This window comes from Syngnathus leptorhynchus, chromosome 9 (assembly GCF_054491065.1).
Source record: "Syngnathus leptorhynchus isolate UIUO chromosome 9, UIUO_Slep, whole genome shotgun sequence".
In the NCBI taxonomy this organism is placed as follows: Eukaryota; Metazoa; Chordata; class Actinopteri; order Syngnathiformes; family Syngnathidae; genus Syngnathus; species Syngnathus leptorhynchus.
Genome location: NC_141203.1, coordinates 6,823,200 through 6,849,870, shown reverse-complemented (window position 1 = coordinate 6,849,870; position 26,671 = coordinate 6,823,200). Strand labels below are relative to the sequence as shown.

At 41.8% G+C, this 26,671-nt stretch overlaps 3 protein-coding genes across 4 annotated transcripts; 1 reads left to right on the top strand and 2 right to left on the bottom strand.

The window, feature by feature from the left end:
- Nucleotides 1-50: 50 nt before the first annotated feature.
- Nucleotides 51-1,769, bottom strand: LOC147050892 (dynein light chain Tctex-type 1-like). Its single transcript, XM_085920419.1, has 5 exons — nt 1,630-1,769; nt 1,161-1,202; nt 938-1,061; nt 783-860; nt 51-601 (listed from the first exon to the last, which is right to left on the bottom strand). The coding sequence occupies exons 1-5, from the start codon at nt 1,702-1,704 to the stop codon at nt 531-533; spliced, it is 390 nt and encodes a 129-aa protein (XP_085776545.1). The 5' UTR covers nt 1,705-1,769; the 3' UTR covers nt 51-530.
- Nucleotides 1,770-2,515: 746 nt separating this feature from the next.
- Nucleotides 2,516-17,498, top strand: sytl5 (synaptotagmin-like 5). Its single transcript, XM_085920362.1, has 17 exons — nt 2,516-2,646; nt 7,894-7,951; nt 8,075-8,150; nt 8,587-8,802; nt 8,907-9,203; nt 9,312-9,452; nt 9,580-9,664; nt 9,744-9,870; nt 9,946-10,046; nt 10,734-10,829; nt 12,221-12,399; nt 12,485-12,587; nt 12,665-12,826; nt 12,899-13,007; nt 13,297-13,435; nt 13,510-13,718; nt 14,297-17,498. The coding sequence occupies exons 2-17, from the start codon at nt 7,918-7,920 to the stop codon at nt 14,446-14,448; spliced, it is 2,226 nt and encodes a 741-aa protein (XP_085776488.1). The 5' UTR covers nt 2,516-2,646; nt 7,894-7,917; the 3' UTR covers nt 14,449-17,498.
- On the bottom strand, nt 13,947-26,671 carry srpx (sushi-repeat containing protein X-linked). 2 transcript variants are annotated; one of them, XM_085920364.1, is made up of 10 exons: nt 26,540-26,671; nt 21,789-21,845; nt 20,393-20,581; nt 20,004-20,180; nt 19,529-19,655; nt 19,291-19,412; nt 19,005-19,184; nt 18,241-18,374; nt 17,965-18,086; nt 13,947-17,878 (listed from the first exon to the last, which is right to left on the bottom strand). In XM_085920364.1, the coding sequence occupies exons 1-10, from the start codon at nt 26,598-26,600 to the stop codon at nt 17,695-17,697; spliced, it is 1,353 nt and encodes a 450-aa protein (XP_085776490.1). In that variant the 5' UTR covers nt 26,601-26,671; the 3' UTR covers nt 13,947-17,694. The 2 variants fall into 2 exon arrangements, with proteins under 2 accessions (XP_085776490.1, XP_085776491.1); XM_085920365.1 differs by lacking the exon at nt 21,789-21,845 and having other exon boundaries at nt 26,540-26,604.

The following is a 26,671-nucleotide window of genomic DNA, read 5'->3' as shown; positions in this document are numbered from 1 at the left end:
CTTATCAGATGTTTTAACTTTTAATTTTAAGTCGCTAACGGTACAAATGATCATGATCTCAGTTTTATTTTGCAAAACACAAAATTTAACTTCCTTATAAGAAAAAAGGGGCAACATTACAATATATACATTTTTTAAATATCTATTAAATCCTGGAACAAAACAAGACATCTGAGTAAATATTCTTGAACACATTTCGGCCAAACAACAAGTAATAAATAAATCATTCCTTTGTGCATGTAAGTACTGCAAGGACAAGACTATTTCGGAATGGAACAAGGGGGACGTCACAATGCCTGGAAACAGCTGAGGGCTTACTACAAAGCAAAAGTTCAATTTGCATTGCATAATGCCCTCAAGACGTCGGAATGATCACATATTACATGTATAACCACACGCTTGACTCATCATGGCATCCTGAAAATGATCAAACTATTCATTTCAGTCCCTGGGTGTTGGATTGTTGGGAGAAATACTGGACGTTAGCTAGCAAAGAGGATCGTCACGGTCCCGACGAGGTTTTTCTGCCATTATATAGCGACGGCAAAGACGCTGACCACGCAATACATGGTGCGGTTCTCCCATCGGACTGTGCAGCTTCCTGAAAAACATGTTCGAATGACAGTTTAACTTCTTTTTCACCATATTTTGTAAAACAGCGACTAGAAAATATAGACATACACAAGTCTTATAAAGAGGGAAAGAAAAGAAAATGGCAGCTGGGGCACTTGTATGTAAATCAAGATACTATTAACAATCCAAGGTGATAAATGATCTCTCACCATCCGTGGTGTTGTCCCAGTAGCATGAATTTGCAGTGTGCAGACCAGCGCCGCTCTTCTGCATGACGGTGCAGTTAACTGAAAAAAAAAAAGTCACATGTGACCCTGAGCCACTAAAACACATCCCGTACATCACATATTGCTGGCCAAGTCACCTATGTACTTGAACGGGCGTCCTTGTTTGACCAGGTGAGTTAGAGAGTGCTCCACAATGCTAGCACTCCACTGGTTTACTTTACTTTGACTGTAGTCCATCCCGCCAATGACTCCCTCGATGCACTGTGACATCAACGTACACAAGCACAAAACTGTTGTTTTCTTTTATCATCAATGATAAGATTGCCTGTAATACTGAGATGTGTATTCTCACTCGCTTACCTCTTTAATGTTATTAGTGACTTCATCAGCATTAAAGGCCACCTATGTGAAAAGTCAGAGGAATCATTTAGTTAGAAATTAAATTAGAACTAAACAGGATCCAACAATCAAATGTAAATATTGGTTTAATTCGATTTTGCAATTATTTCAAGTTAACAGTGCAGAAATGCACGAACAGATTAATTTCGATTCTGTTAATAGCTGTTCGAAAACAAGCAAAATAATACCCAGGGTAAAAGTAGATGCTTTTATATTTCTTATTTTGATTCAACACCGAGATGAAGTTTTTCTTGGAGGACCTGAGAAAACAAACGGAATTCCTTTCTTTCCTTGCCCCACCCACCCTGCTTAATGGAACCGACGCAGCTCCTCTAGCTGACCGATCCGCGGCAAATCCCTGCCAGCTACGACTTCCATCACAACGTCGGGCGTCATATTAAGACGGGTATTATTAACATACAGTATGTACCTCGTCGCCATTATTAAACTCCTCCATTTGTAGTGTCTCGTCGTCGCTGTCTAGCCGTGTTTCTGTTTTGCGCATGCGTCAACCAACGAGCGCAGAAAAGACAATCATTTAGTTGTTTACTTACTGCTATGGCGCCCCGTAGTGGCCGTATGCAGACACTACTTCAGTGACTTTCATTGAGAAAATAACTTGGATGAGAACATGAAAAACATACCTGATGACGACCAGAGGTGGCTAGTTCTCTCTCTCTTTGAAAGATATAAAAAGTTACATACAACACTGGCATGTCATTTTTTTCTTGATGTGACTTTTATGCTATCAATGCAACTTGTTACCATAGCGCTGCTAACATTGTGGAGTGTGAACTGAGTGCAAGAGAATAATTAATAAATATATGAATAGAAAAAAAAATAGTCATTCGTTCATCATCATCATCATCATCATCACGAGGGTCCCAGCAGTCTACCGTGCATATTTTAGGAATGTGGGAGAATACCTGGAGTAACCCCACGCAGGCCAGAGCCGGAATCAAACCCACCACAATCTCTGTACTGTGAGGCATACATATATTAATCATAAACAATATTAGAATGTTACATAGTTGTATCGTTTTATTATTATTATTAATGTTTTTGCATACACACGTGCACGCACGCACGCACGCGCACGCACGCACGCACACACCCAAGTACAGGCATACATGTGCAATCATGCAATCACACGCGCAAACAAGACACGCACGCAAAAACAGATAAGTGCACGCACGCACATGCATACACGTACACACACGCACAGACACACACACGCGCGCACACACGCACACGCACACACACACATACTTACACCACGCCCCCTCATCTAGAACCACCCTGCCAGTGAACGCGTACTCTCACAGTGCGCGCCGAGAAGACAAAACCCCTCACACGGTCCGCGACACCGGGACGATTCGAATCGTCCACCCGGCCCACGAAGGTTTCCTGCAGGCTTTCCTCTCCATCCCCTGGTCGTCCCTTCCAGGTAAGACGAGTGTCTCCCGGCGGGTCAAATGACGCGCTGCTGTTTTGTCACTGACATATGGCAGCTGCTTTCTACTTGTACCTCTCGTTGTGTGTGTGCGTGTGTTGGGGGGGTAAAAAAGGTGAGTGGGCGAGAGGAGTGGCGCGATCACGACCGCGGAGGCACAGCCAGTCACCGGTGGGACCGTGGAAAGTTCGGGGGCTTTGCACAGGTGCAATGCAGCAAAGAGACCATTTTCTCACCACGGTTGCTGCTGCGACTGCTGCTGCTGCTGCTGCTGCTATGGATGATTGTGTTGTAGTGTCAACTCTTTGCACCGCCACTTCAATTCATTTCGGCTTGTTGAAAACCTGAAGCGCATTGTGAGCACCCAGAAGCTTCATGTGTTCAAGCAGGAGACTGTTGAAGGCAAGTGGAGGAAGAGTTGCAGTGATGTCATTAGTTGCGTGCGTGATTGTGACAATGGATAATATTTCCCTTTTGTTTACATTCGATTTGGAATGATTACAATAATTGTGTTTATCTGTAATCATTGACAAATAAAGACAAACACAATCAATCAAATTCAAAATAAAATAATATTACAAAATGTATATTGTAAAAAGAATGCACATTTTAAAATTGAAATAGTCCGATTTATATTTTATAATATTCCATTTTTGTTTAAATTCAATTTGTAATGATTACAATAATTCTGTTTGTATTTATTTGTAAATCATTAAAAATTCAGCAGTATTATTTATGTGAAGGCAACATTGTTTTTGCCCAAAATTGTTTTCCAACTAGTGACGGTGGTGTTGAGTTCATTAAGAAACGATGACGGCATTGTTAAATCAATAATAATATTATTTGATTTTTGGTAAGCAAATGTTATCTAGTTGTATGCTAAGTAATTTTGAAAAATAAATAAATAAATAAATAAAATAATTCAATTTATATTTCTTTTTCTTGAAATACTGCATGTGGAGAATTGTCTCTCCCCGTGCTTCTTCTTTCGAGTAACGTCTGACAATAAATATACAATTGGAGCCGAGCAGGGACCGCGATCGAGTAATATAATGCTGTGTATTGATGAAGAGAACTGTATGTGGAGCACGTGCATACCAAGGGAATAAAAGAAATGGAAACGGAGGAAAAAAGCCTGCAGGGGACTCCCTGGTTTTCATGACTATGGATGTGGGGGTTAGCTCAGGGTCAGTGCAACATCGCGATGGCTGGCGTGTCCGTCAAATTCTCTCTGGCGCTACAGGAGGGATGCTGCTGCATCCATCACGTCTGCTGATGTCGTATAGTGCGGGGTTTCCCTCCCTCCCACACACCGGTGCCTCCCCGCTCGCTTGGTATGCAGCCCGAAGCATCCTGCAGCCTCAGCCAGACACCGTGTCCCCCCTCCCCTCTTCATTGAGATCGTGAATGTAGGCAGGCAGCCCCGCGACGGGTATGATCAATGCATGGTTTGATCATTTGGTCTTTTTTTTTTTTTTTTAAGCGCGTTGAGTTTGATGGATGGTCTTAAAATCCAGGTATGGATTGCACGAGCAGGAGAGGCAGAGTCATTTGGAGGCTCCGGCATTTGCCACCTAAATTGCAGAAAGATAGAAATGGAAAAGAGGATGTTGAGTTTAACATATAAGGCTGATTTCTCCTGTGTTCTTTCTGTTTGTTGCTTCTAAGATTGCAGATACAGTCCATTTGTCGCAGTACCTCCAGAAATTGTGTGTGGGGGGCAGTGTTGTGAGTTAAAGCGAATCATTTTCAGAATGAAAAAAAAAAAGTCTCATTTTCATTCCAAAAAATTGCAGTTTTTGAAAATGTAAGTTAATCAATGGCATATGAATGTATCCATGCCAAAGTAGATGAACAAATGGCTCAATTTATTTTCAATGGCCTCTTGTTGCTAGGTAGAATTGGTGATTAGGATTTTATTTATGGAACTTTTCAGATTCCCAGAACACATTTTAGCCTCTTGGGATTACAACTCTACTTGTAATATTGGATTTTTTTCTAGAACATAAGATGACAACTTCATAATCATACATTTAACCTAATCATACCTAACCCTATTCTAGATGTAATTTGAGTTTGGTCTTGGCTTTTGGTGCAAAAGCATGATTTTATTTTCCCATCATTAATATTGTCATTGTAAATTTCTAGAAAAAAATCTGACATTTTTTTTCCATAAGAAAAAGGACTTTGTCCTTGTAAAAATGACCTAAGAATCTCGAAAAACAAATGTAACTTTCTTGTCATATTACCAAATCTCCATCTCCATTGACAGGAGCTTTTCTGTTATCTCGTTGCCGTCTGACATTATTGGCTTTATGAAAAATACACTGAATGACTGGCGCCATGTAATAAAGCTGAATTGAAAAGGTCGAGTGCCTTAATGTAGAAATTAGATGGATGATCAAGAGTGTAGGCGTCTGCCAAGGTCAGTCTGAGAAAAAAAAAAAAAATCTCAACGTATTGGTTGCTATGACAATATAAACTGTTTAGTGGAGAGAGATAGGGCTCGAGTGGAGCACCTCTCAAACCTCTTTGCAAAAGAACACAACACAAATACACACTGCCATTTTCTGTACATGTTATCACTTTTGCTGCATTTATTATTGATGACTAATCAATACGACACTTTTAAAAGCGGCACTTTGTTCCAGTAATCACATCTGCAAGCAGTTAACTCGACAGATTACCAACATTTCCCCTCCCACTACACGACTATTATGATTATTAACATGATCATCTTTGTTTCATGTGGTCCATCCATCTACTATATTATTTCTCTGAGGTCAGCGATACAAGGCCACAAGTAGCACACATGACATGAGCCATGCTGCATTATCAGGCACTCCGTTTTTTTATTTTTTTTATTTTCATAAAGACGTGCATCTGGCTCGTCAATCATTGCGGATGCGTGCGGCAGAGACAGGAAGGAGCGCGATGAAATATTCAAGTGTGAGCGTGCTTACTGAGGCGAAGTTGTGAAACTGGGTTAATAACCTCCAAACATGCTGTCAAGAAAAAAAACAAAAAACTCTCGCACTGAAAGCAAAAAGGCTCCTCAAGTGATTGACAAACAGTTGTTATTGTGAGAGATGCATGTCATTTATTAACTGTCCTCATTTGTGTCGTAAAGTCCCGACGGAGGTCCGTTAACATCGGAGGTAAAGTTTAATTTGATACCAAGAAGCGTTTCAAGGGTGCACTCAACTCAAAGCAATGAATGGAACAAAGTGCTTTCATCTGGCGTCATCGTTCTGAGTCATTCATTGCTGTTTCCGCTTTTAGTGAGATGACAGCAACATGTCAAATGAAAATGAGCGTTAAACACATGTAGTGGACTCTGGAAACACCAAATAACATTCCGAATAAGTTCTAAGTTTAAGTAGTAGCACTTTTTGAAAAAATATTTTAAAAAAATGGCAAATTACTCTTCTCCAAGAAAAATATATCTCATAAAATTACAAGATTAATCTCATACCCTTAGGACAAAATATAGCAAGTTATTGCTATAATTGTAGCTAATCTGGTTATTTATTAAATTTAAAAAGTCTATTTCTTGAAAATATTTTGCATCAAACGGCTTTGGTGACTGAAATGGTTTTCAAGGTCACAGCACTGACTCATGTTTTCAAGTCAATGCTGAGTACCCTTGTCTAACCTCCCGCCTCCGCCCCTCGCCCTCTTTATAGTGATCACATCAACAAACACAGCTCACTAAATCAATCACAAATCTAGTTGCCTTCCTGTGGCCCCCGCTTCTCCTTCAGCAGCTCATTTTAGGAGGAGTGGCACTCGTTTCCTACGCTGAAGCCACCCTCTCTTTGCTTTTAATTAGTGGCCGAAAGGACGCAAACAAGCCATTAAGGGGCAACTTAACTTCAGGGCAAGTTGAAACAGCTACAACATCAAATCATCCAGTGTGTGTGTGTGTGTGTGTGTGTGTGTGTGTGTCTGGAAACACAACATGGCCAGCGGGCCTGGCGCAGAATTGATCAAGCAGCTGTGAAGCGGGGCATTATTGACCTTATGTTGATGCATTTTTAATGTTTTCAACACTCTCCTGTGTGTGTATGGGTCACTGGCTGATGACTGGCTGCTTATTGGTCACCAATTCCTGCGTGAATTATTCAGGAAGTCGTTTGCGTCAGAGGCATGCCGATTTACCACGGCAGCTGCAATAAGTGCAATGTGTAAGATGTCATGGCATTAACACCTTATTAACACTGAAAAAGTGTCAATCAAATGAGATCACTACATGGAGGGGGGGGGGGGGAATAAATTTGAAAATATGCTTTCTAAAAAATATGCAAAATAAGAATGGTTAGATAGAAATTGAGCATGGTCTTGCCCGTTGAAAGATTTGGAGCCTTTGAGGCGTTTTACTTCAGAACTAAGAACTTTTACAGGACCATTGTGTGTTTGGGTCTTGAGAAGCATTGTGAATTTGGAGAATTTAAGGAGCAGTACTTTCAAAACATTTAAGACAGTGTCTCATGATGAGTTCCTAGACCTTTGGGTGGATATCCGGAATGCAGCGCGGGAAGCATTTTCTGAATTTGGTTTCAGAATAATTCATCTGTCATCAGGCGTAATTGAAGACTACCTATTGTTTATTTTGCTACTTGAAATTCCTTCCGCGGCAACTTAAAGGTGAAAGAAATTCTCCTCATTGATCCGAGTGCAGCTGCAGCTCAACTCAAGAAGCAGCTGAGCTATTGTTGATAATGAAGCTGCACGACTTCCCTAATTGGCGTGAAAGGGAGGAGACGAGCGCAGGGAAGAGGATGTCGCTAAAAGCCGAGGGAACCAAGCAGGACGGAAAAGATTAGAGGGAACGAAAAGAAAGTGTTCCCACGGGATGGCAAAATTATTCTCAGTCCATTGATGTGACGTTCTATTAGATACTCTGTATTTTATTTCGACCACGATCCAAAGACCTTCGTCCTTATAACGTTGAGTTTAAAATGCTGTTCGGCCCAATGGCTTTTGTAACCCTACAATAATGAATATAATATTGTGTGCAATTACAGATTCTTGTCTTGTCATTACCAAGAAAAGGCTAGCTAATAGCTGTAAGTACGTGTGTGCATGTGTTCCATTTTAAATGTCACCATCAATTACATGTGACCTTACAACCCTGGCAATTATCCTATTTTGTGACACCTGAAAATGGCAAACACATTAAATTGCCGTTTTAATTCTTGCTAATGATACTGACTTTCCCTTTTTCTTGGCGCTGTACAGGTTTCATCGACAGAGGCTTCGAGGATGCTGATGTCTGTGATGGAAAGAAAGGCGTGTGGTGAATTAAAAGTCGGCGTCCATTTCCGTGCGGCTTCCCCGCTCGGTTGATTCCCACCGGCTGCGTGTAGACCCGAGTCAGCCATGGATGTGGTCGACGACCTGAACCTCTCCTTTCTGCTAGAGCACGAGCGAGATAGCATCCTGAGGGTGCTGCAAAAGGACGAGAAGCTGAGGAAGCGAGAGGAGAAGAGGATACGGTGAGAATCTCATTTGATGTGTCTGTGATTCAAGAACTAAAAGTTCATTTTGACCAAAAGAAGACAGTGCTAAAGGTGGAGTACTTATGATATGTCCAAGAACCTTTGGGATGAGGCTGCTCACATTTGATTGGCAGATACCAAGGACTTACATTTCAGGATAGTTTATCAATGCTTGGCAGCCAATGAGTGTGCTCACGCCCACAACGGCACAAACCCCCTTTTTTTTTTTAAATGCATGTGAAATGACAATGTGATTGGCACATTGTAGCTTTGACAACTATTTCTGATTGGAGCCTTTTTGTATCAGAAAATGCCTCACCAAAATTTCACAGTGCTCTAAACTGAGGTCAAAGATGGACAGCACATAAACGTACTTCACCGTAATGTGACGTAAGCATGGCCTTAATATCTTCATTTCTCTTGGCTACAATAGGAAGTTGAAGAACGAGCTACTGGAGATCAAACGCAAAGGTTCCCGGCAATCACGTGAGTCGGCGGAGCGTCGGTGCGCCCGCTGCCTCAAGACGCTGGGCCTAATCTTCGACCGCGGCGAGCTATGCGACGAGTGCCAGCAACGCGTGTGCAGCGAGTGCCGAGTTTCAACTCCAAAGCAGAGCCAGCGGAGGTGTAACGTGTGCGCTAAGATGTCGTAAGTGTCCTCTAGGCTACTGTCTGAATGTGTGTAAACTTAGATCACAGTTCTCGGGTCATGCTCCTTCATATCTGAGCCTTTTGTTTCCATTGTGTGCGTAGGGAGTTGAAGGTGGTGACGGGCGAGTGGTTCCTGGAGGAGCGATCAAAGCGCTTTGAGCACAAACTGTTGAGCAGCGACGTGGTTAAGCAAACAATCCTGAGCAGCTCGGCGGGTGAATTTCATCAACACGCATATGCTTCTTGTCTCACCTTTTCTTTATCAAATGTTTTATCCCAAGCCACAGAAGATAGAAAGTCCCAGGAGAACGTGGCACTCCATCCTGAGACGGGAAGGGCAGATACACCAAAATCCAGCAAGAGTTCCAAACATCTTATTGATGGAATGAGGAAGAGAGGGTAAGATGTGTTATCTAATCCACTTACTCCACAACTGACCATCCCATCTTAACGGAATAATGATACGCCATTTTGTTCTGTCTGTATGTGTTTGTGTGTTGATGACAGGAGGACGAGGATGGACAAAGTAGGCAGCAGACCCTTGAGGTCAGAAAACGGCATCGGCGGCCTCAACATCAAATCTGCTTCAGATGGAGACGCTCACAGCGTGCGAAGCGTTTACTCCGCTCCAAGTTATCATTCAAGCAGGTCAATGTTAGCTTAGCTCATTCCGATGAGCATTGATCATGATTGTGATATTATGGCTATTCTTCCTCAAGAAGTTTTGAAAATAAAAGTGACCTTTTACTACTTCCTCTGTACTTGTGTCTTTTAGGAAAGATACAGCGGCAGTACTCAACGATCAACGATCTAAAACTCTTGACAAATATTCCACCGCCAGCAGCAACCGGAGGGTCAGGGTTAGCCAACGCATCAGACGCACACAACTATACACTATACTGGTTGGTTTCATTTCAAAGCTTTCTTGTTTGCATGTAGCCTGACGGAGCAGAAAGTGTTTCCAGCTTCCACTCCAGCAGCAGCAGCGCGCCCGAGAAGAAAGCCACGGAAAATCATGGCTACGGCACTCCGACCATTTCCGTGTCCCAGGCTTCGGTATCATCGGGTCGGTACTGTCGACACAGTTTAATGAGGTCCCATTTATTGTGAAGGCTTATTCTAGTCTTTTCTTGTCAATTAGATCACAGTCGTTCCGAGATGGACCTTTCCACCGCAGGTTCAGAAATCAGTGATGACACCATGAGCCTCAGAAGTCGCTCTGTGCCAGGTCTCAATGGGACGGTAAGTGGCATCACTACAATTGGCGGCCGGACCACGACGACATCATAATGTGCATCATTTGCTCGTCAAGTTTCCAAATGTGGTTCCGTTTCTGACAAATCCATTTTGCTTCCATTTGTTTTGTTTTGAGGGAATGAGGTGTTCGGTCTAAGGCAGGGATCATCAACCATATTTGTCAGTGGGCCAGAATTTTACCTAGGGAGCGTAAAAAAAAAAAGAGATGAAAATCTAATTTTGGCACAACATTATGATTTGATGTTTATTCTTTATACACATCTATATTTTCATTTCATTACAATACTGAAGGCATTTTTAGCCTTTATAGTCTAAGTTGTTGCTATTTTCAGTTGCTTTAATGTGATCACGAAATATATGTATATTTTCGAAATTATGGAATCAAATCATGCGCCAAATCGAATGGTTCGGTGGTCCCAATTTGTCCCGCGGGCCGCCAGTTGAGGATTCTAGTCTAAGGGGCTTACAGTACTTCCCAAACTGGCCAAGAAATGATCACACGGTGGTCTGACTTGTCACATTGACTTTACGGAAGCTGGCTGAATGCGCCAACACACACACACACACACACACACACACACACACACACACACACACACACACACAAACAGACACACACAAACTGCCTCGGGGCAATCTCCATCTGCCTTCACATTCAATAATGGTCTACAGGAGTTCTCCGACCAGGACGCAGAGGAAGACATCGACGCCCTGATGTCAGCCCACAGTCAGACAGCAGGACGCCACCTCAGCAATGCCGTGTCTACGGTAACAACGTAACCTCTTTGAAGTAACACAACACGCACATGGTAGGGAAAGCGTGTCTTTATGCAGTCTCATGCTGCAGTGCAAACATGCCCCCTGGGTGTGTGCAACACCTGTTGTGTGTGTTGACTATGTAAATAGGCAGGGAGCTTTAAGGCCTCACAAACATTATTCGGCTGCTGCACACACACTATACCTGACTCATCATTGTTGTTTTATGATATGATAACATTTATTATGTCATATTTGAGATATATTACACACACCTTATAGTACATTAATTGAGGGTGTTCTTGAAGGATGTGGTGCATCATAAGGCACACAATGAACACGCACGACCCAATATTATGAGGCAGTCAAAGACTATCAGAGTCAAATTAAGTTTAGATGTTGTACAATTATTGTATTAAACATTTTTTTGATATATATATATATATATATATATATATATATATATATATATATATATATTTTAGAATAAAACATTTGTTTTTGCACAGTAGTGTAGTAGGCCCAAGTGTTCATTCAAGCATTTAACATTAAACTGGACTGTATCCTGCACTCCACACACATTAAAAAAAAAAATAATAATAATCTTTCTTGTTGGTAATAGAGAGGATATTTTAAGAATATAGCAGTGTGTAACTACTTTTATCGACATAATGTAATTTGATGGACAAAATTGAGCAAACACGATGAAGGAAATGTCCTTCAATTTGATTATGTGCGCTCATGCTGGTTTTTATGGCCAATACCGGACAAACCATAATCTCTGTATCTTGGCTCTGATAATCGCCATGGTAACCGAATGTCATCTTGTTCCTGGATGTGCTGCTGGCGATCTCTGCAGCCCAGTCTCTGGGGCCTGACGGGCTGGTGCCGGTGCCGGTGGTGGGGATTGTGTATGCTTAATTTCCGTCTCTTCTACTAACACGTCAAAAAGGCTCAGTTCTATTCTCTCTTTCTTTTCTTCTCTTCTTAACTCGCTGCTAGTCTTCCACCCCTGCCTCAGAGAGGAGGTGGGCCTTCCTCAATGTCCCCGACTCAGATGCTGAGACAGTAAGACACCAGCTCCACTTTTTCCAATCAGTAATGCGATGTGAAGCATACATACCGGTGAACACTATTTGACCACTAATGGTAGAGCAACACAAGTCGACAGACAATATATCTTTTTGCTGTCACATTTAAAACGTGTTCAATTTAACTGTCTGACAGGATTGAAAAGAGGTTGTTCTAAAGTTTACAAAATGGATTCCCTCCTGGCAAACTTTTCTTAGCAACAAGGACATGAGTAAAATGACCTCACCTTCTCTACTTTTCTCACACTTCTGCTTTTTCGTCATTCCATTTGCCTATCATGGACCTGTGCCACTCTTGTCTGCGCCCACCAGAGTAGCATCAGCAGCATGATGAGCATGTACAGCGAGACGGGTGACTATGGCAACGCCCGCGTCAGTGGTGAGATCCTGTTGAACATCAGCTACAGCTACAAGACGGGCGCTCTCAATGTGCTGGTCAAAGAGTGCCACAACCTGGCTACGGGGGACGAAAGGAGGCAACGCACTGATGCGTGAGACACACACACACACACACAATCTTATTCGATATTTTGGTACACACGGAAAGCAATAGTTACCGTGCGCGTTTCCTGACAGTTATGTGAAGACGTACCTGCTGCCGGACATGTCCCGCCAAAGCAAGAGGAAGACAGGCATCAAAGCTAACACCATCAATCCCGTTTTTAACGAGAACCTGAGGGTTTGTGCATTTATTTCATCAATATATACTATTTTTGGTTCAGTTCAAACTCACTTGTGTCTTCTTTATTGGTGTAGTATGTGATGAGCCACTCACAGCTGGAAACGCGGACATTGCAAGTGTCGGTGTGGCACCACGATCGCTTCGGACACAACAGCTTCCTGGGAGAAGTTGAGCTGACTTTTGACTCCTGGGAGTTTGATTCCCAAATAGATGAATGGTTCAGTCTGCAGCCCAAGGTAGCCCACTCCACTCTTAAAGACTTTTTCCTGTCATGTGCCAAACAAATGAGTGCCGACGTGTTTTGACAGCTGGAGAGCAGCATGGATGCTACCATGCAGTACAAGGGAGAACTGACTGTGGTGCTGAAGTACATTCCTGCAGAGAAAAATCTCATGTTGCCTCTGGACCAAGTACAAGGTCTATTCACAACTCCAATTATTTCTTCTGATGCAAGTTTCATTTGTCGTGCTGCCATGCTTTTAACTCAACACACTCCATTGAGTAATGTCTTATTTCATTCGAACGTAAAGTATGAAACCGTTTGCACATTATCGGGATTTATGCGGGTCATTAATAAGCATTTCAAGTCAATAAATGGATTTTGACAAAAATTAATGTACTAAATGACATGTCCTGTCGCATTAATTCAATTAAAACACCATTGGTAGATTGCCAATTAGCAATTCTGACTGTGGCCATCCTTCAGTTAAGAAAGGCTTCCTGAAAGGCAAGAAGAAGAGCACCTTCACGCCACCCAAAGGGGGCATGGTTGAGCTGCTAGTCAAGGGAGCCAAAAATTTAACTGCTGTCAAGTCTGGAGGAACGTCTGATCCTTTTGTCAAAGGGTGAGATAATAATCACGTTTGTTACCATTCAGGTTGACGTCATCAGTCATTGTGTTGAATATTACTGCGTGTAGTTACCTGCTCCCGGACAGCCAAAAGTCCACCAAGCACAAGACAGCGGTGGAGCGTCGAACGGTGAACCCGCATTGGAATCACACTTTCACGTACTGCGGTCTGCAGCCAGGAGATCTCAACAATGTGTGTCTGGAGCTCACCGTGTGGGACAAGGAGGCCCTGGCCAGCAATATCTTCCTGGGCGGAGTCAGGCTGGGGGCCGGGACAGGTGTGTGCAGTACTGCAATAGGGCACAGATGAATGATGGGCAAAAAAAATTCTGTGTATTTTTATATTACGTCTGCCTTATTGGCTCTTTTGTTTGTTCTACAAAGAAAATGTGACCCTTGAGGAAAAAAAAAGTCTGCCTAGCCCTGGTCTAATGAATTCCAATACAGGTTGAAATGCTAACAATAATAAAAAATGGATTATATCATTTTTATTAATTTGTATTTTTATTATAAGATTATATCATAGAAAATAATGCAAAACAATACTTTTGTGTTTGTTTACCCATCAGTACAGTAAATTATCGGGAATGTAAAATGCCAGGATTGGACGGATTGACTATAAGCAGTGAATCATTTTTGATCGTGGGTAGTGGAGAATCTTAAATCAAACAGCAACAAAGGAAAATGAATTACTATTACAAAAGTGGGAAAATGTATTTGTTGGCTTCTATAAAGGCGTAAAAATCGAATTGACTGGATTCATACATTTGTTCTGCTGTTGTGTTCATCACATTGCTCCAACTCCATAACACGATAAAGACTTTTTTTTTTCTCTCTCTCTAATCGTCCCCTCAAGGCACAAGTTACGGGAACGAAGTGGACTGGATGGACTCATATGGGGAGGAGCAGCGGCTGTGGCAGCGTATGATTGAAAATCCCGAAGTCCCCCAGGAGTGTACGCTCATGCTGAGGTCCAGCATGCGCAAATGCACCACATACACCGCATGAGCCCGAATGGATTACAAACACAAAACGTGTTTCCACCAAGTAGTACAGTACAGCTTGGAACAATAAAACCCCATCTGGCTTGTAATCGAACTATGTTGCACAACTCGGTTTTGTCTCAGACTCCAACTTGAGAGTCTCTCACGCAGAGATCTTGCAAAAAATTTTCACAGAACCTGCGGAAGGCGGGAACTGCCGCATCTGTGGGGAAAAAAAGGAATGCAAAAACAAAATGATCAGCCAATAGAAGAGAAAAAAAAATTGCTTGGCAAGCTTAGGTTGTCTGGAAAGGAAGGCTGGATTTGTCATGATTGTGGAGCCTCATTTTATAGACTTGGCAATTTTTTTTAAATCCATTCAAATTTAGCAGGATTGTTAATACAATTCTCTGTAGTGTGTCAAAAGACAATTTATTCCTTTTTACAGGAAAAAAAATGTAGCTATCCCCAAAAACCTCAAGTGGTGTCTTAAAAGTAGTACTGTATACTACTATTGTAGTATGTTGGGAAAAAAACGAATGTCACAACGACAAATTATATTTATATTTTTGGTGTTTCTTATTGTAAATGAAAAAATCGTTATAAAATCTTGTTGGAATATTACAATTTTAAAGAGAATGAATGCTTGCTAGCAAAGACCGAGTATTTTGCCCATATTTACTCTTAGTTTGAGTTTTTTGTAGTGTAGATGTGTCACAATTTCCGCACAAATTTGTGCATCAGAGTTCACTAACCAGAAGGAACCCAACTTTGCTTTTATACAGGATCCAGCAAAAGTGGGATTATTGCCGCAATTATGTACAATTACGCACAACACCAGGCAATCAGATCACATCGCCACAACATCAGCACAATAGCAGCAGAGTGGTATTTTACTTAAAAAAAAAGAAAAAATTCTCCAAAATTGCATGCACTTTCACACAGGGACTTGCAGGAAGAAGTCTACAGTCCTGGGAAACCATATTTGAAACATGAACAAAAAACAAAGTGTCCACGATTTTGGTACGCATCACTTGTAAGAGTGCAAACACTAAAAATACATGACCTTTCTAATTGTACTGCTTGGTGGAAATGGGCCAAAAGAATGACGTTACAAGAAACATCTCTTTCCAGTGTCACCCTTTCTCCCCAGTACGGAACAACCGCTCATGCCTTACGCTCGGATCCAAGCGTGCCGCACTGGGCTTTTAAAAAAAACAACTTCCAAACAAGAAACACAATGCAGTGTTGGATCTGGTTTTAAGCACATCCAGATGGGATTTGTGCGTTTGAATTATTTTTAGTATGTAGATGGCTATCAGATTTTTAAAAAAAAATACAAGACATGAGTCAAAGCACTGATAAATGTTGGTGATGAACACCCTTGTCATCAAGCTATTTTTGCTGTGAAGCACATCCTTGCAAGTACAATGAGTCAAAATGTTTAGTTCAGAACATTCTCTCTCGCTAAGATAGTATTCCGTTTCTTAAAAGCTCTTCAACAGTAAAGTAGCGACAATAAATGCAAATACAGTGGTGCCTTGATTTACGAGTGGCCCAGTTTTTCAAATTACGAGTCATTGATTTTTTTTTTTTCCTTTGTACAAGCTAGCTTGAGAAAAACAAACTGGAATGCCTCAATTTTTTAGGCAATTTTTTTTTTGCACATGCTTAAATGTATTTAACTAGTGTAATCATTTTTGAAGATATCAGTCCCAGCCCAAATGCTGACTCCCCTAAAAAGCATATCCAACACATGAATATACATACTACAGTATCTGTATACAGTAATCACCCTTGATAAACCTATTTTATTTCTTATGCATTCTCTTTTAATTTATTTTATGTTATTTTTAGTCAATACAGATATCTTTTTCATTTGACACAATAAAATTGTGTATTATTTCTTAGTGGAATGGTTCAATATGGGTAAAACTGATTTGATACATGGCTCGTAAGTCAAGGTACAATCGTGAAATGTTTGGTACCAAAGTTGTAGACGAATCCGACTTTCAGTTGGGGCGTCAGCTTCCTCGTCATCTTAGCATGTTCAAGTTAGCATTTAGCTCAAAGCACCACCGTGCCTGTAACACACAAGCTCCCCTAGTGCAGTGTACATAGCATGATTTGTCTCTACCACTAAATTGAATTCATTGTAATTCATTATATTAAATATTCATTTGATGCTTGCTTTGAAAAAAATATATTTATCTGGCCAAATGAAGTAAGGACCTGACTTCCAGCTTTGATGTAAATGTAGATAACACTGTATCAGTGTGACCAGTGTTGCTGCATGCTCGTAGAGGAAAATATGAACAAAAGAGCATACAGGAAATTGACCACTGATAATCACCTCCATCATTGCTTGACTCTGATGGTGGCGCTTCTATCGTAGGGGCTCACCACTCACAAAAACATGTCACCAAAGGAATGCTGTATAAGCCTTTTCCTATGATACTAATGAATGCCAGTCTGTGTGTGTGTGTGTGTGTGTGCATCTGTTGTGTATCCCATTCCTGCACTACTACTACTAATGTGCAAGATGATTTTAGATAACAAGCTTGTTCAAAACCCGCCTGCCGACTTTTGACGTACAGTATGTGTTATCGTGTCTCATGTTTCCGACGTGCCCAACCGATTTCATCCAAATATTTTGAAAATAAAACTATTACCTTTTCACGGATAGATTGTTTGACTGCATGTTATTTGACTACATCAAATCTTGAACATTTTCACATCATAATCTAAATCATGTATAGGGCACAACGTGTGTCATCAACCAATCCTTGAATGTTTTGAAATATTAAATTCTCAGCCTTGAGGTGGCATATTGAATTGTGTCATAGTTTCTATTGGGAAATGAATTCAAACCAAATAGTTTTGTTGGATTTTAAGGTTGCAATGTATTTTCTCCAGGAAGTGTACAAAACACACACTGTATAATCCAAAGAGTGTGAGAATCCATTATTATTAAAGAAGTGGGACATAAATAATATAGTTTTCCACTCCATACAGTGAAAATACTTGTTTCTACAAAACGTACTTTTGTTTTGAAAAATAATACATAGCAGTAGGCAAGACACATGAATCAATATGATTGTTGTGGTGTAAGACTTGAACGCTTCAAAAAAAAAAAAAAAAAAAAAACCCACGAGTGACGTGTTATTTCAAATATACACACACCTACGGGAGCATGTGTTGCAACAAAAGGGAAGCCACTGGATCGAAAACACCTTCAAGTCCCGTTGTAGGGCGATGTGAACGCCGACGATTACGATTGACAAGTTTGTTCGGCGGCCTGCTGCAACAGCATCTCGTCCTTGCGCAGGGGGAAGGTGTCAACGGTGGTAAACAGCTCGGCCGCCGTGATTGGGAACGGGTAGCGTTGCTTGTCCGTGCCCGTCTTGTCCATTAGAACCATCTGGAAAGACCTTTGTGGGATCTGGAGCAGTAACCTAGGCAACATGGAGGAGACAGTGTGTTTACAGCACACAATAAAATCAACAGGTCTTTGTGTGTGTGTGGGTGTGTGAGTGTATACCTGACTTGCAAGGCTAGCATGGGGGGGAGGAGCCTGTGTCGAATACGGCCAATTTGGGCCGGGTAGGTCCCGACCAACTCGATGATGGTGATGTGACGGAGGTCCAGTCCACACTGGGCATGCTGTTGTCCCCACAAATATACAAGTTTCAAAGTCTGACACGTAATACGAGTATTGTTTATGAGACAATATTCTGCCTGTCTCTGTAAATTGTTGGAATAGATGAATCAAGATATTATAATTGCAATCAATAAATGATACTCGTCTTTAAGTCACCTGCAGATTGGTCATCTGAAAGCGGTAATTATGATTGGCAGCCGTCGGGGCGGAGATAATGAGGAGCCGTCGCTTGTCGTAGAACTGGTCGAGCAGCGTCGCGGCCAAGCGCACCCCCACATTAATGTTCATGGCTGTGACGGGCAGAAAAAAAAATACATGGATGAACGAAAGCAATGTCTAGTGAATGGAATAAAATTTAATGTCAGATTTAGACGGCCCACTCCCATCAGGCTCACAGGAAGTGAAATTACCACGCCAAAGGCAAAGGCATATAAATGAGCGGCGGCATGAATAATAGATGGGCAAATACTTGAATACATCACGTCGGTTATATTTTGGCCTTGGTTTGGCATTCTGTGTGTGCGTGGGCCAAGAAGGCAGGACATTGGGGCCTAATTTCGCTTAATCCCAAAAGAAGATCCACTGCAAAGCACTCAAAGGTTCTCCTGGAATCATTACACCAATTATATGCCTATCTGTAAAAATACATAATAACTAACCACAGTGAATACACAGTGGGAAAGACCAAAGGAAGCGTAAATACAATTTGTGTCGGTATGAAATGTGTGTAATATACTGCAGCTAGGATGGATGGATGGATGGATGGATGGATGGATGGATGGATGGATGGATGGATGGATGGATGGATGGATGGATGGATGGATGGATGGATGGATGGGTGGGGTTGGATGGATGGATGGATGGATGGATGGATGGATGGATGGATGGATGGATGGATGGATGGATGGTGTGTTACGTACGCGCACAGTTGGTGTCACTTCCAGACCAGGTGAGTCCATATTGGCATACTCGGGCGGCACTGCCCTGCAGATCGGCGCCGCCGGTGCAGGTAAATTTGCAGGTCGCACCGTAGTTGTCGCCGTCGCTGTCACATTTCATGTAGCCATTGTCGGGCGGGGACAGTGGACTGCAGCGTCGCACTAGAGAAGAAGACTTTGGTCATGGGCGGTATGTTCTCATACCACGAGGGCGTAGTTTGATGGTCTCAGAAATGCAAAGAGTTCTGTTCCGTTTGAAAAATCCCACCTCGTACTCTGACAGTGAAGCGACAGGATCCTTTATTCCCGGCACGATCCAATACGGTGTAGGACATCTTGTGAAGACCTTCGGGGAAATCCGTCGCGGGAGCTTTCCCTTTCAGGATCACGCTACAAAAGACCACATCCGAGGTTGCGTGAGTTACTGTGATGATCTCATCTGTCTCCAACATGTGAATACCAAACAGCAAGAGGGAGGAAGAAGAAGGCGAGATGGGAGCACATACTCTGTAAGGATGCCGTCGGCCGTGTCCACACCTTCAGGCGTATACCAGGTCACCCTAGCTGTCAGTTTACCTGGCTCTGCCCACTTGTCCTTCACATGAGGACACTTGATCTTTGGAGGATCCTCGTCTGGTTCAAATGGAAACAACAAGAGAAAATGAAAAAAAAAAAAAATGATGAGTTATCATTTCCCAATGAACCCAACTCCAAGTGCAAAAAGATTTTTTTTCCTTACAGGGAGACTCAAGCTTTCGTCACGTATAACGTTCGAAGGTTAAAATTGCGCGGGCGACTGCAGGAACATTAACAATGTGCGACTGCAGGAACATTAACAATGTCTCGTCTCATCATTGAAGGCCTTGCCATTCAAACATGTCCTGTACATTCCTTGCTGACTTTATACCGGCAACATCCATATATCTGTCCATCCATGCATCACATTTCTTGAAGTACTTTCTGGTATCTACTCAAACCCACCGACACAAGTGGGGACTGTGGCACTCCAGGCTTTGTTGTACTGGCACGTTGACGTCTTGGGGCCCTTCAACGTGAATCCTGGCGAGCAGAAGAACTCGCAGCGAGAGTTGTAGTAAGAGCCATCTGAACACTTATAGCCGCCATTCATGGGCATGTTCATCTTGAGACAGCGTATTTCTGCCAAAGACAGAGAAATCAAAATTGAATTGACGGCATCAGACATACCAATGGAGGAAAATGAGGAGGTTCATTCTCCTGGAATTATTTCATCAAGGTCATCTCACATTAGCGTTTACGGTTCTTATTTTGAGTTGTATCCACAAATGTTACAATCATGAATCTTCTCAACCGACGAGGCTGTGCTTCTCGCTAGAAATCCTCGTCCTCACCTCGACACGCGTAGTTGGAGGACCAGTGTTTGGTAGCCATGCACACCACTTCGCTGCTCTGGGACTCGTACCCTTGCTTGCAGCGGATTTTACAACGTGTTCCCATGGAGTTCTTGGAGTGGTGTCCCCTTGGCGTGCGGCAGCTCACGTCGCCGTGCTTCAACTTAATGGGCGCACACCACGGTGACCCTAAAAAGTACGTTAAGACAGCCTGTTGGTGTTTTACAGTTTGAATCCGCCCTTATCATGAGGGATACATTCCAAGGGTCCAAACATTGGCAGAGCTGAAATATGCTTGGACACCCCCCCAAAGTCAGAAATTGACTTTAGGCTATTTTATGATTTTTCTGGGAATTCTTTGACACATTTCCACCCGACCCCCATAGGCATCTTTATCAACATTTTTTTGTGTACTTTTTGGGGTATGCACAAGTCAAGTCAAATTTATTTTTATAGCCCCAAAATGTGCTTCCCCAAACCACACAGACACATTTGAACTTATCAAAACATCTTTGGGAATGTATTTGAGCACAAGAAAATCATGAATTGTGAGTAGTATTAACAAGTAGCACTTACCTGATGACTTTTGAAGACAGTTGTATTAATTTCATGGGATGCCCAACCACATACAGCAGGAGGTCTTAGTTTGATTTAAAGCCGAATGAGTACAATTCAGAAATTCACTCAGGAATGTCTTTGGTAAAAAATAATCCTTAGCACAACAGAGTCTGTTTTTATTGTGTTCATTGCAAAAAAAAAAAATTGTATTCAAGCATTTTTGCTTTCCTTGGCATTTTTTTTGCATTTTCTTATTCTAAATGAATAATTAATTATTGATTATTAATTATTCTAAGTGCACCTTTTTTGTGCAAAGGGCAACCAGAGCAATTTGCGTGTTGGATTGAGGAGGATTAAAAATTTTTTTTTTTTTTTTTTTTTTTTATACTTAGTGACAACCACAGACGTTCTTACTATTTTCAGTGTGCATGATAAAATTCTTCAAGGCTTGAGGGGCTCACAAGAAAGATTAGATTACAATGCAATTACTTTTGATTTCCGAGTTTCAGCCGCCCAAGTTACCATGTCAACCATCGTCATGTCACAGAGAAGTTAACCCACGGCGAGTCCACCATAGTAAGAAATCAACATGTCTCCTTGCCAACTTGGATTACATGTCCACAACGCTTGCATAAATAAATTCTTGCCTTTAGTGGTTTCTCATCTGCAGTCTATTTGCAGCTGGCTCGGGATAAACACAAACATGTACAGCGAATTCCCAGAATGAGAAAAAGGAGTCATTGCAGGGAAAATGAATGAGGAGATATTCCTTTTGACCTTCTTTGGCCATCTGACTGAGCTCTTTGATGCAATTGTGCATAATAGAGAGTGACGTCACCTTTAAACGCATGAGTATACCAGTCCTCATCGTCGCCGTAGGAGTGCTGTCCTGACCCTGGGGAGGCAAGCAAAAGATGAAGAAAAAAAAAAAAAAGCAGCTAATAAGCAGGAAAAGATGTGAGGCAATGCTTTTAATACACACTCCCAGGCTTTTTGTGCACTGGGACTGCAAGTTTAAAAGATTGCTTTTACATCAGAAACACACTCACAAGAAAGAGAGTGTGTGTGTGTGTGTATGTGTGTGTGTGTGTGTGTGTGTGTGTGTGTGTGTGTGTGTGTGTGTGTGTGTGTGTGTGTGTGTGTGTGTGTCTGTGGATCTTTTGAATTGGAATCATGCAGAAGGGGCTGAACTTCAAATGATCCAGTTTGTTCCAACCACTTTGCACAAGAGACCCACTTAACTTTGGTCAGTGAGAATTAGTGGGGACTTTTGCATCTCAGTGATTTGCTGTGTATGAAAAAACTTTGCGCTGTTTATTTGAGTGATTTCCACAGCGTGTTTATCAACCTGCCACTACTCCGTGAATGTTTTTTTTTTTTTCTGATATGAGTGGTAGCAGAGCCCTTGACCCCTAGTTGTCAGGGAAACGGCATAATCAGTGTGGCCTGAAATCTGCATGATAAGCAAATATGATGTGAGCAGGCTAATAAAAGAAAAACAAGCTTGTTTATGGTCAGGAAAATCTCAGATGGGTAGACAATGTGGTACTTTGCATTTACATCTAAAATTGGAATTTGAAAGAGGAACACTCCTACAATTTAGAATCATCACTCAAAATGTGTCTTGTAAATCCAAGATTCAAAGCGCCATCTTGTATATCGTCCAAAAAATATGGTGTAAATCACAGGTGTCAAACTCAAGGCACGGGGACCAGATCCAGCCCCCCCACAACATTTTATGCGGCCAACAAAATCAAATTCATGTGCGTCAACTCAATGTTTCTTGTTAAAATATCCAAACTCGAAATTGTCCTTTCTTTTAACGACAGTGAGATATTGCAACATTTTGGTTATAATTTGATGTTCAAAATCAATTTGATAATTGCTGAACTTTTTTGTTGTGTGTATGTGATCAAATCCGCCCATTCATTTCTATTTAAGCCATGAATGGCTCCACAGGGGAAACCATAACTACAATGTGGCCCCAAACAAAAATGAGTTTGACACCCCTGGTGTCTAAACGAGTACATAAAGAGTATATGAAGAGCATTTGGAAAGGACTCAGTGCAAAACTGCTCCCCATCAAGCATACTTACCACAGGCATCGATTCCTCCTTGGCCAATTTAAACAGCAGTCAGTTAATGTGAAACAGAAACGTCTAAGGCAAACAGACGGCTTTTCAAAATGTGTCACGGTTGGGAACCACTTTGAAAATCATCAGTATGAAGAAAGAGTCAGGTTGGATTTATACATGTTTCCAATTTATAATTCCCTGTTTTTCTTTCTCCATGATGCATAGAAGAAGCCATGTGAATAGTGATGAGTAAGCACAGAGGAAGCTGGGAAGATCAAATAAAAACTATTGCCAACATGTAAGTGGTTAAAATAATGGTCTAGTGGGAGTGAGGAGTTCAACTTGTTCCACCTTGGCCTCAGCACATTGGTGAATGTGAGCTCTGTTCACGAGTAAAGGAGTCCAGTCCTCCTCCAGGCTTCGCATGTCAGTCTTCTGGTCAGTGACGTTGGCTTTCGAGACACATTTCTCACTGTGTTTTTTTTTTTTATCCTGACACTTATCTAACCAATATTGGGTGGCACGCACACACACGCACACACGCACACACACACACGCACGCACGCAAAGCCGCGACCAAAGCCGCCGCTGAGGTTTTCACTTGACACATGACACATCATCATTGGGAAAGAGCGAAAGACTCACGCTGAGTTTCGCTGGCTCAGAGGAAAACTTATGATTGCGCTTGTCGCAGAGGAGAAAAGAATGGGTGATATATGGAAAATGGATTGCAGAAAATACATACTCTGAAAATGAGACATTTGAGTTTTCTTATGAGGCCTTGATAGAGGAAATGGTTTTTGCAGAGGAACAAATCGTGCCAACAAACAACCGATACGCAGGAATAAAATTTCTGGAAGAATGTCTCAAAATTCACACAATACATTGAGTTCAAACTATTAGAATACATGACAGACTCGAGAAAACAAGTGCTATAATTACCGGTGTTATAATTACAATCATATGAATTATATCAATGTCAGTGGCACTGCAACTAAATTATACTCACGTTGAAGTCAAATATGGTTCAGTGACATATGTTATAACTTGCAGGCTGTCTCTACAGCATGCCCGATTGTTCGACATCTTTCTGTTTTTTGTTTGGCAACAACTGACCGCTTTTTGCATTCACAGATATGAACAGATGCTTCTCCATTATTCTGCACCTCAGCACCAATGGTTAGACCTCAGCGGTTCTTCACTGAATTTCTTCATGCGATGAAAAAGCAACTTCACGCTGCAGTTTTGCACTGCTTCCAAATCCCTAATTGCATGTATGACTATTTTAATCCTGCAGAAGAATAGCCTTTGTTTCAATCGCCTGATCAGAGGCCATATGAGGAGACTCACAACAGCGTTGAAGCTCTATTTATCTTCCCCTGCAACGTACTGGAGGACATGCGCCAAGTTCAACAAAACTGCTTAAACCACAGCTTGAACTCATCACTCAGTCACAATTTTTATTGTGCAAGCGTGCAGTGCGTGAAGGCCACACAAAGTGGAGGCTAATAAAATAAGACATTTTGGGGCTTATAAGTAAGTACAGCGCTACCTTGTTTTACGAGGGGCCTGACATTTTTCTCGATTTTTTTTTGCTCTTGAGTTGTGAGCAACATTTAGGTGGTGTCAGCAGTTTTGGCAGAGTATGACCAATAAAGTACAGATCCATTATATGCATTCCCATTCAAAACTTTGGACAATAGGAAATGCGATATGACGAAGTGGTACAGTACAAATACGTTTTTTATTTCTTGGTACCCGTGTATACCATGACAATGCAAATATAAGCATGCAAAACAATCATACGGTATAACTGAGCTCTTTTGATAGGCGTTCATAATTTTTGGACAAAGGAGACAAGGTTGCCACAAGTGGAATGGGACGGAGCAGTTCTTTTACCTATTACGGCTGCAGCTATCAAATATTTTTGGGGATCTACCCATTGTCCCATCGATTAATCATATACATTGATAAACAATAAAATGTGCCCGTGAGGTGCAATTGGTGTCAACTCGGGGTCTCCATTTTTACGTTCCACATTACTTTGAGCAGGTGGAGTCAATGAGAGTTTCAACTCCTGGTTGCGAGCTCACATTAGCGCCTGGCTGTTAACTGGCTCGGCTAACTGTTTGACAGTGCATGCATATTGTTGAATATTTGTGTGTTCAATTGTGACTGTAGCAGCTTGTGTATAAATATGCTGACTATGTGTTTATTTTGTTGCCATTTGTTCAATAAATCAATTCGTGTCGATATTTGACCAATTGTGAGGGGCATTACAATAAGTTTTGAGTGATGATGTCAAACTTTGGATATTCTCTGTCTTTTCTGTGCTCTTTTATTGCTTCACGTAGTGGTGCGTCAACTGAAGTGACATAAGTCGGTGTGAAAGAAATTATACCTCCGAAGGTTGGAGGCAGAATTTTTTTTATTGGACTTTTTATTCATCAAATTATTTGAATTATTCGGTTAATTGTTTCAGCCCTAATGCCCGTATAAATATTGTCACAATAACAATGCCAAGGGTTCCAATATGGGCCATTTTAGTCCCCATTCAAAACTTTGGACAAATTAAAAACACAAGTTTGACGAAAAGTGGTACGATACGCTCTTTTTGTACCCACTAATAACTCCACCTGGATGCAGGGCTCCCAAAAAGTGATATGGTATGGATCATTGTGCAATTAGACAATTTGTTAGTACTTTCCAGGACATTTTTTTTAAGTTATGCAAAATTCAACATGCATTGTGAACCCCTAACATCAGTGATACAAGAATCACTTGAGAAAACACAAACACACACGCAAACACATGCACACACAAACACACACGCACGCACGCACACGAATATACACTCACACGGACATATCAAATACACACAAAAACACCAATACGCACGCACACACACACAAATGCACACAAAACACACACACACACACACAGCAAAGTCTTAGTTACATTTTCATGACGAATGTGTAATGTAGCCGCTCGTGTTCATGTTTCAGCATGTGAGATTGCCATACAGCATGCGTAACTTTGAAGTCAGTCCAACTGCACGGCTCCAAAAGCCAGTCCGGCCTCATTATAAACTTTATATGTGTGTGTGCTGTGTGTGTGTGTGGGTGGGTGGGTGTACATGCGCGTGCATGTATAGACATCCATGAAGTGGTCATTAATGCTGGCCTCACAGGCGGACTTGATCTAAAAGGGGAAAAGCGCCAACGCCGAGCTGGAATACCCCCCCCCCCCCCCCCCCCCTATGCACACTGCACTCCCCCCCGTTCCACACCACCTCCACGTACACACAAGTAAAAAAAATAAAAAAAATAAAAAAAGTGGTTTAACCCACAAATGCAGGGCATAACATCTCACAGCCTTTGACTTGAGAGAATCCAATCTACATACGCAATCCATCCCGTCCGTCTCTAGAGACGAGACAGCAGCAGAACAACAAAAAAAAAAGTAGGGCAAGGTTTTAGGGGGAGGAAAAAGTGAGCTCTGGTAGGGTTCTTACCTTCATATGCGGAGCAGACGCAGATGTGGACACAGAGCAGTAGCAGAGACCACATGACCATGCTGAGAAGGTCGAAGGGATAAGAAAAGACGCTCCTCAACTTGTGCAGATCTTCTGCAGGAAGACGTCCAG

Bases quoted from the DNA above. Each gene is read 5' to 3' on its own strand.
- srpx (XM_085920364.1), bottom strand. From the start codon at position 26,600: ATGGTCATGTGGTCTCTGCTACTGCTCTGTGTCCACATCTGCGTCTGC. The intron at 19,656-20,003 runs GTGGGTTTGAGT...CATTTGAACCAG, and splicing joins CACAGTCCCCACTTGTGTCG to ACGAGGATCCTCCAAAGATC. The intron at 19,185-19,290 runs GTGGGATTTTTC...CTTCTTCTCTAG, and splicing joins CTTCACTGTCAGAGTACGAG to TGCGACGCTGCAGTCCACTG.
- LOC147050892 (XM_085920419.1), bottom strand. From the start codon at position 1,704: ATGCGCAAAACAGAAACACGGCTAGACAGCGACGACGAGACACTACAA. The intron at 1,203-1,629 runs GTACATACTGTA...CTTTTCACATAG, and splicing joins AGTTTAATAATGGCGACGAG to GTGGCCTTTAATGCTGATGA. The intron at 861-937 runs GTGACTTGGCCA...TTTTTTTTTCAG, and splicing joins ACGCCCGTTCAAGTACATAG to TTAACTGCACCGTCATGCAG.
- sytl5 (XM_085920362.1), top strand. From the start codon at position 7,918: ATGCTGATGTCTGTGATGGAAAGAAAGGCGTGTG. The intron at 9,453-9,579 runs GTCAATGTTAGC...TGTGTCTTTTAG, and splicing joins CCAAGTTATCATTCAAGCAG to GAAAGATACAGCGGCAGTAC. The intron at 13,436-13,509 runs GTGAGATAATAA...TACTGCGTGTAG, and splicing joins TCTGATCCTTTTGTCAAAGG to TTACCTGCTCCCGGACAGCC.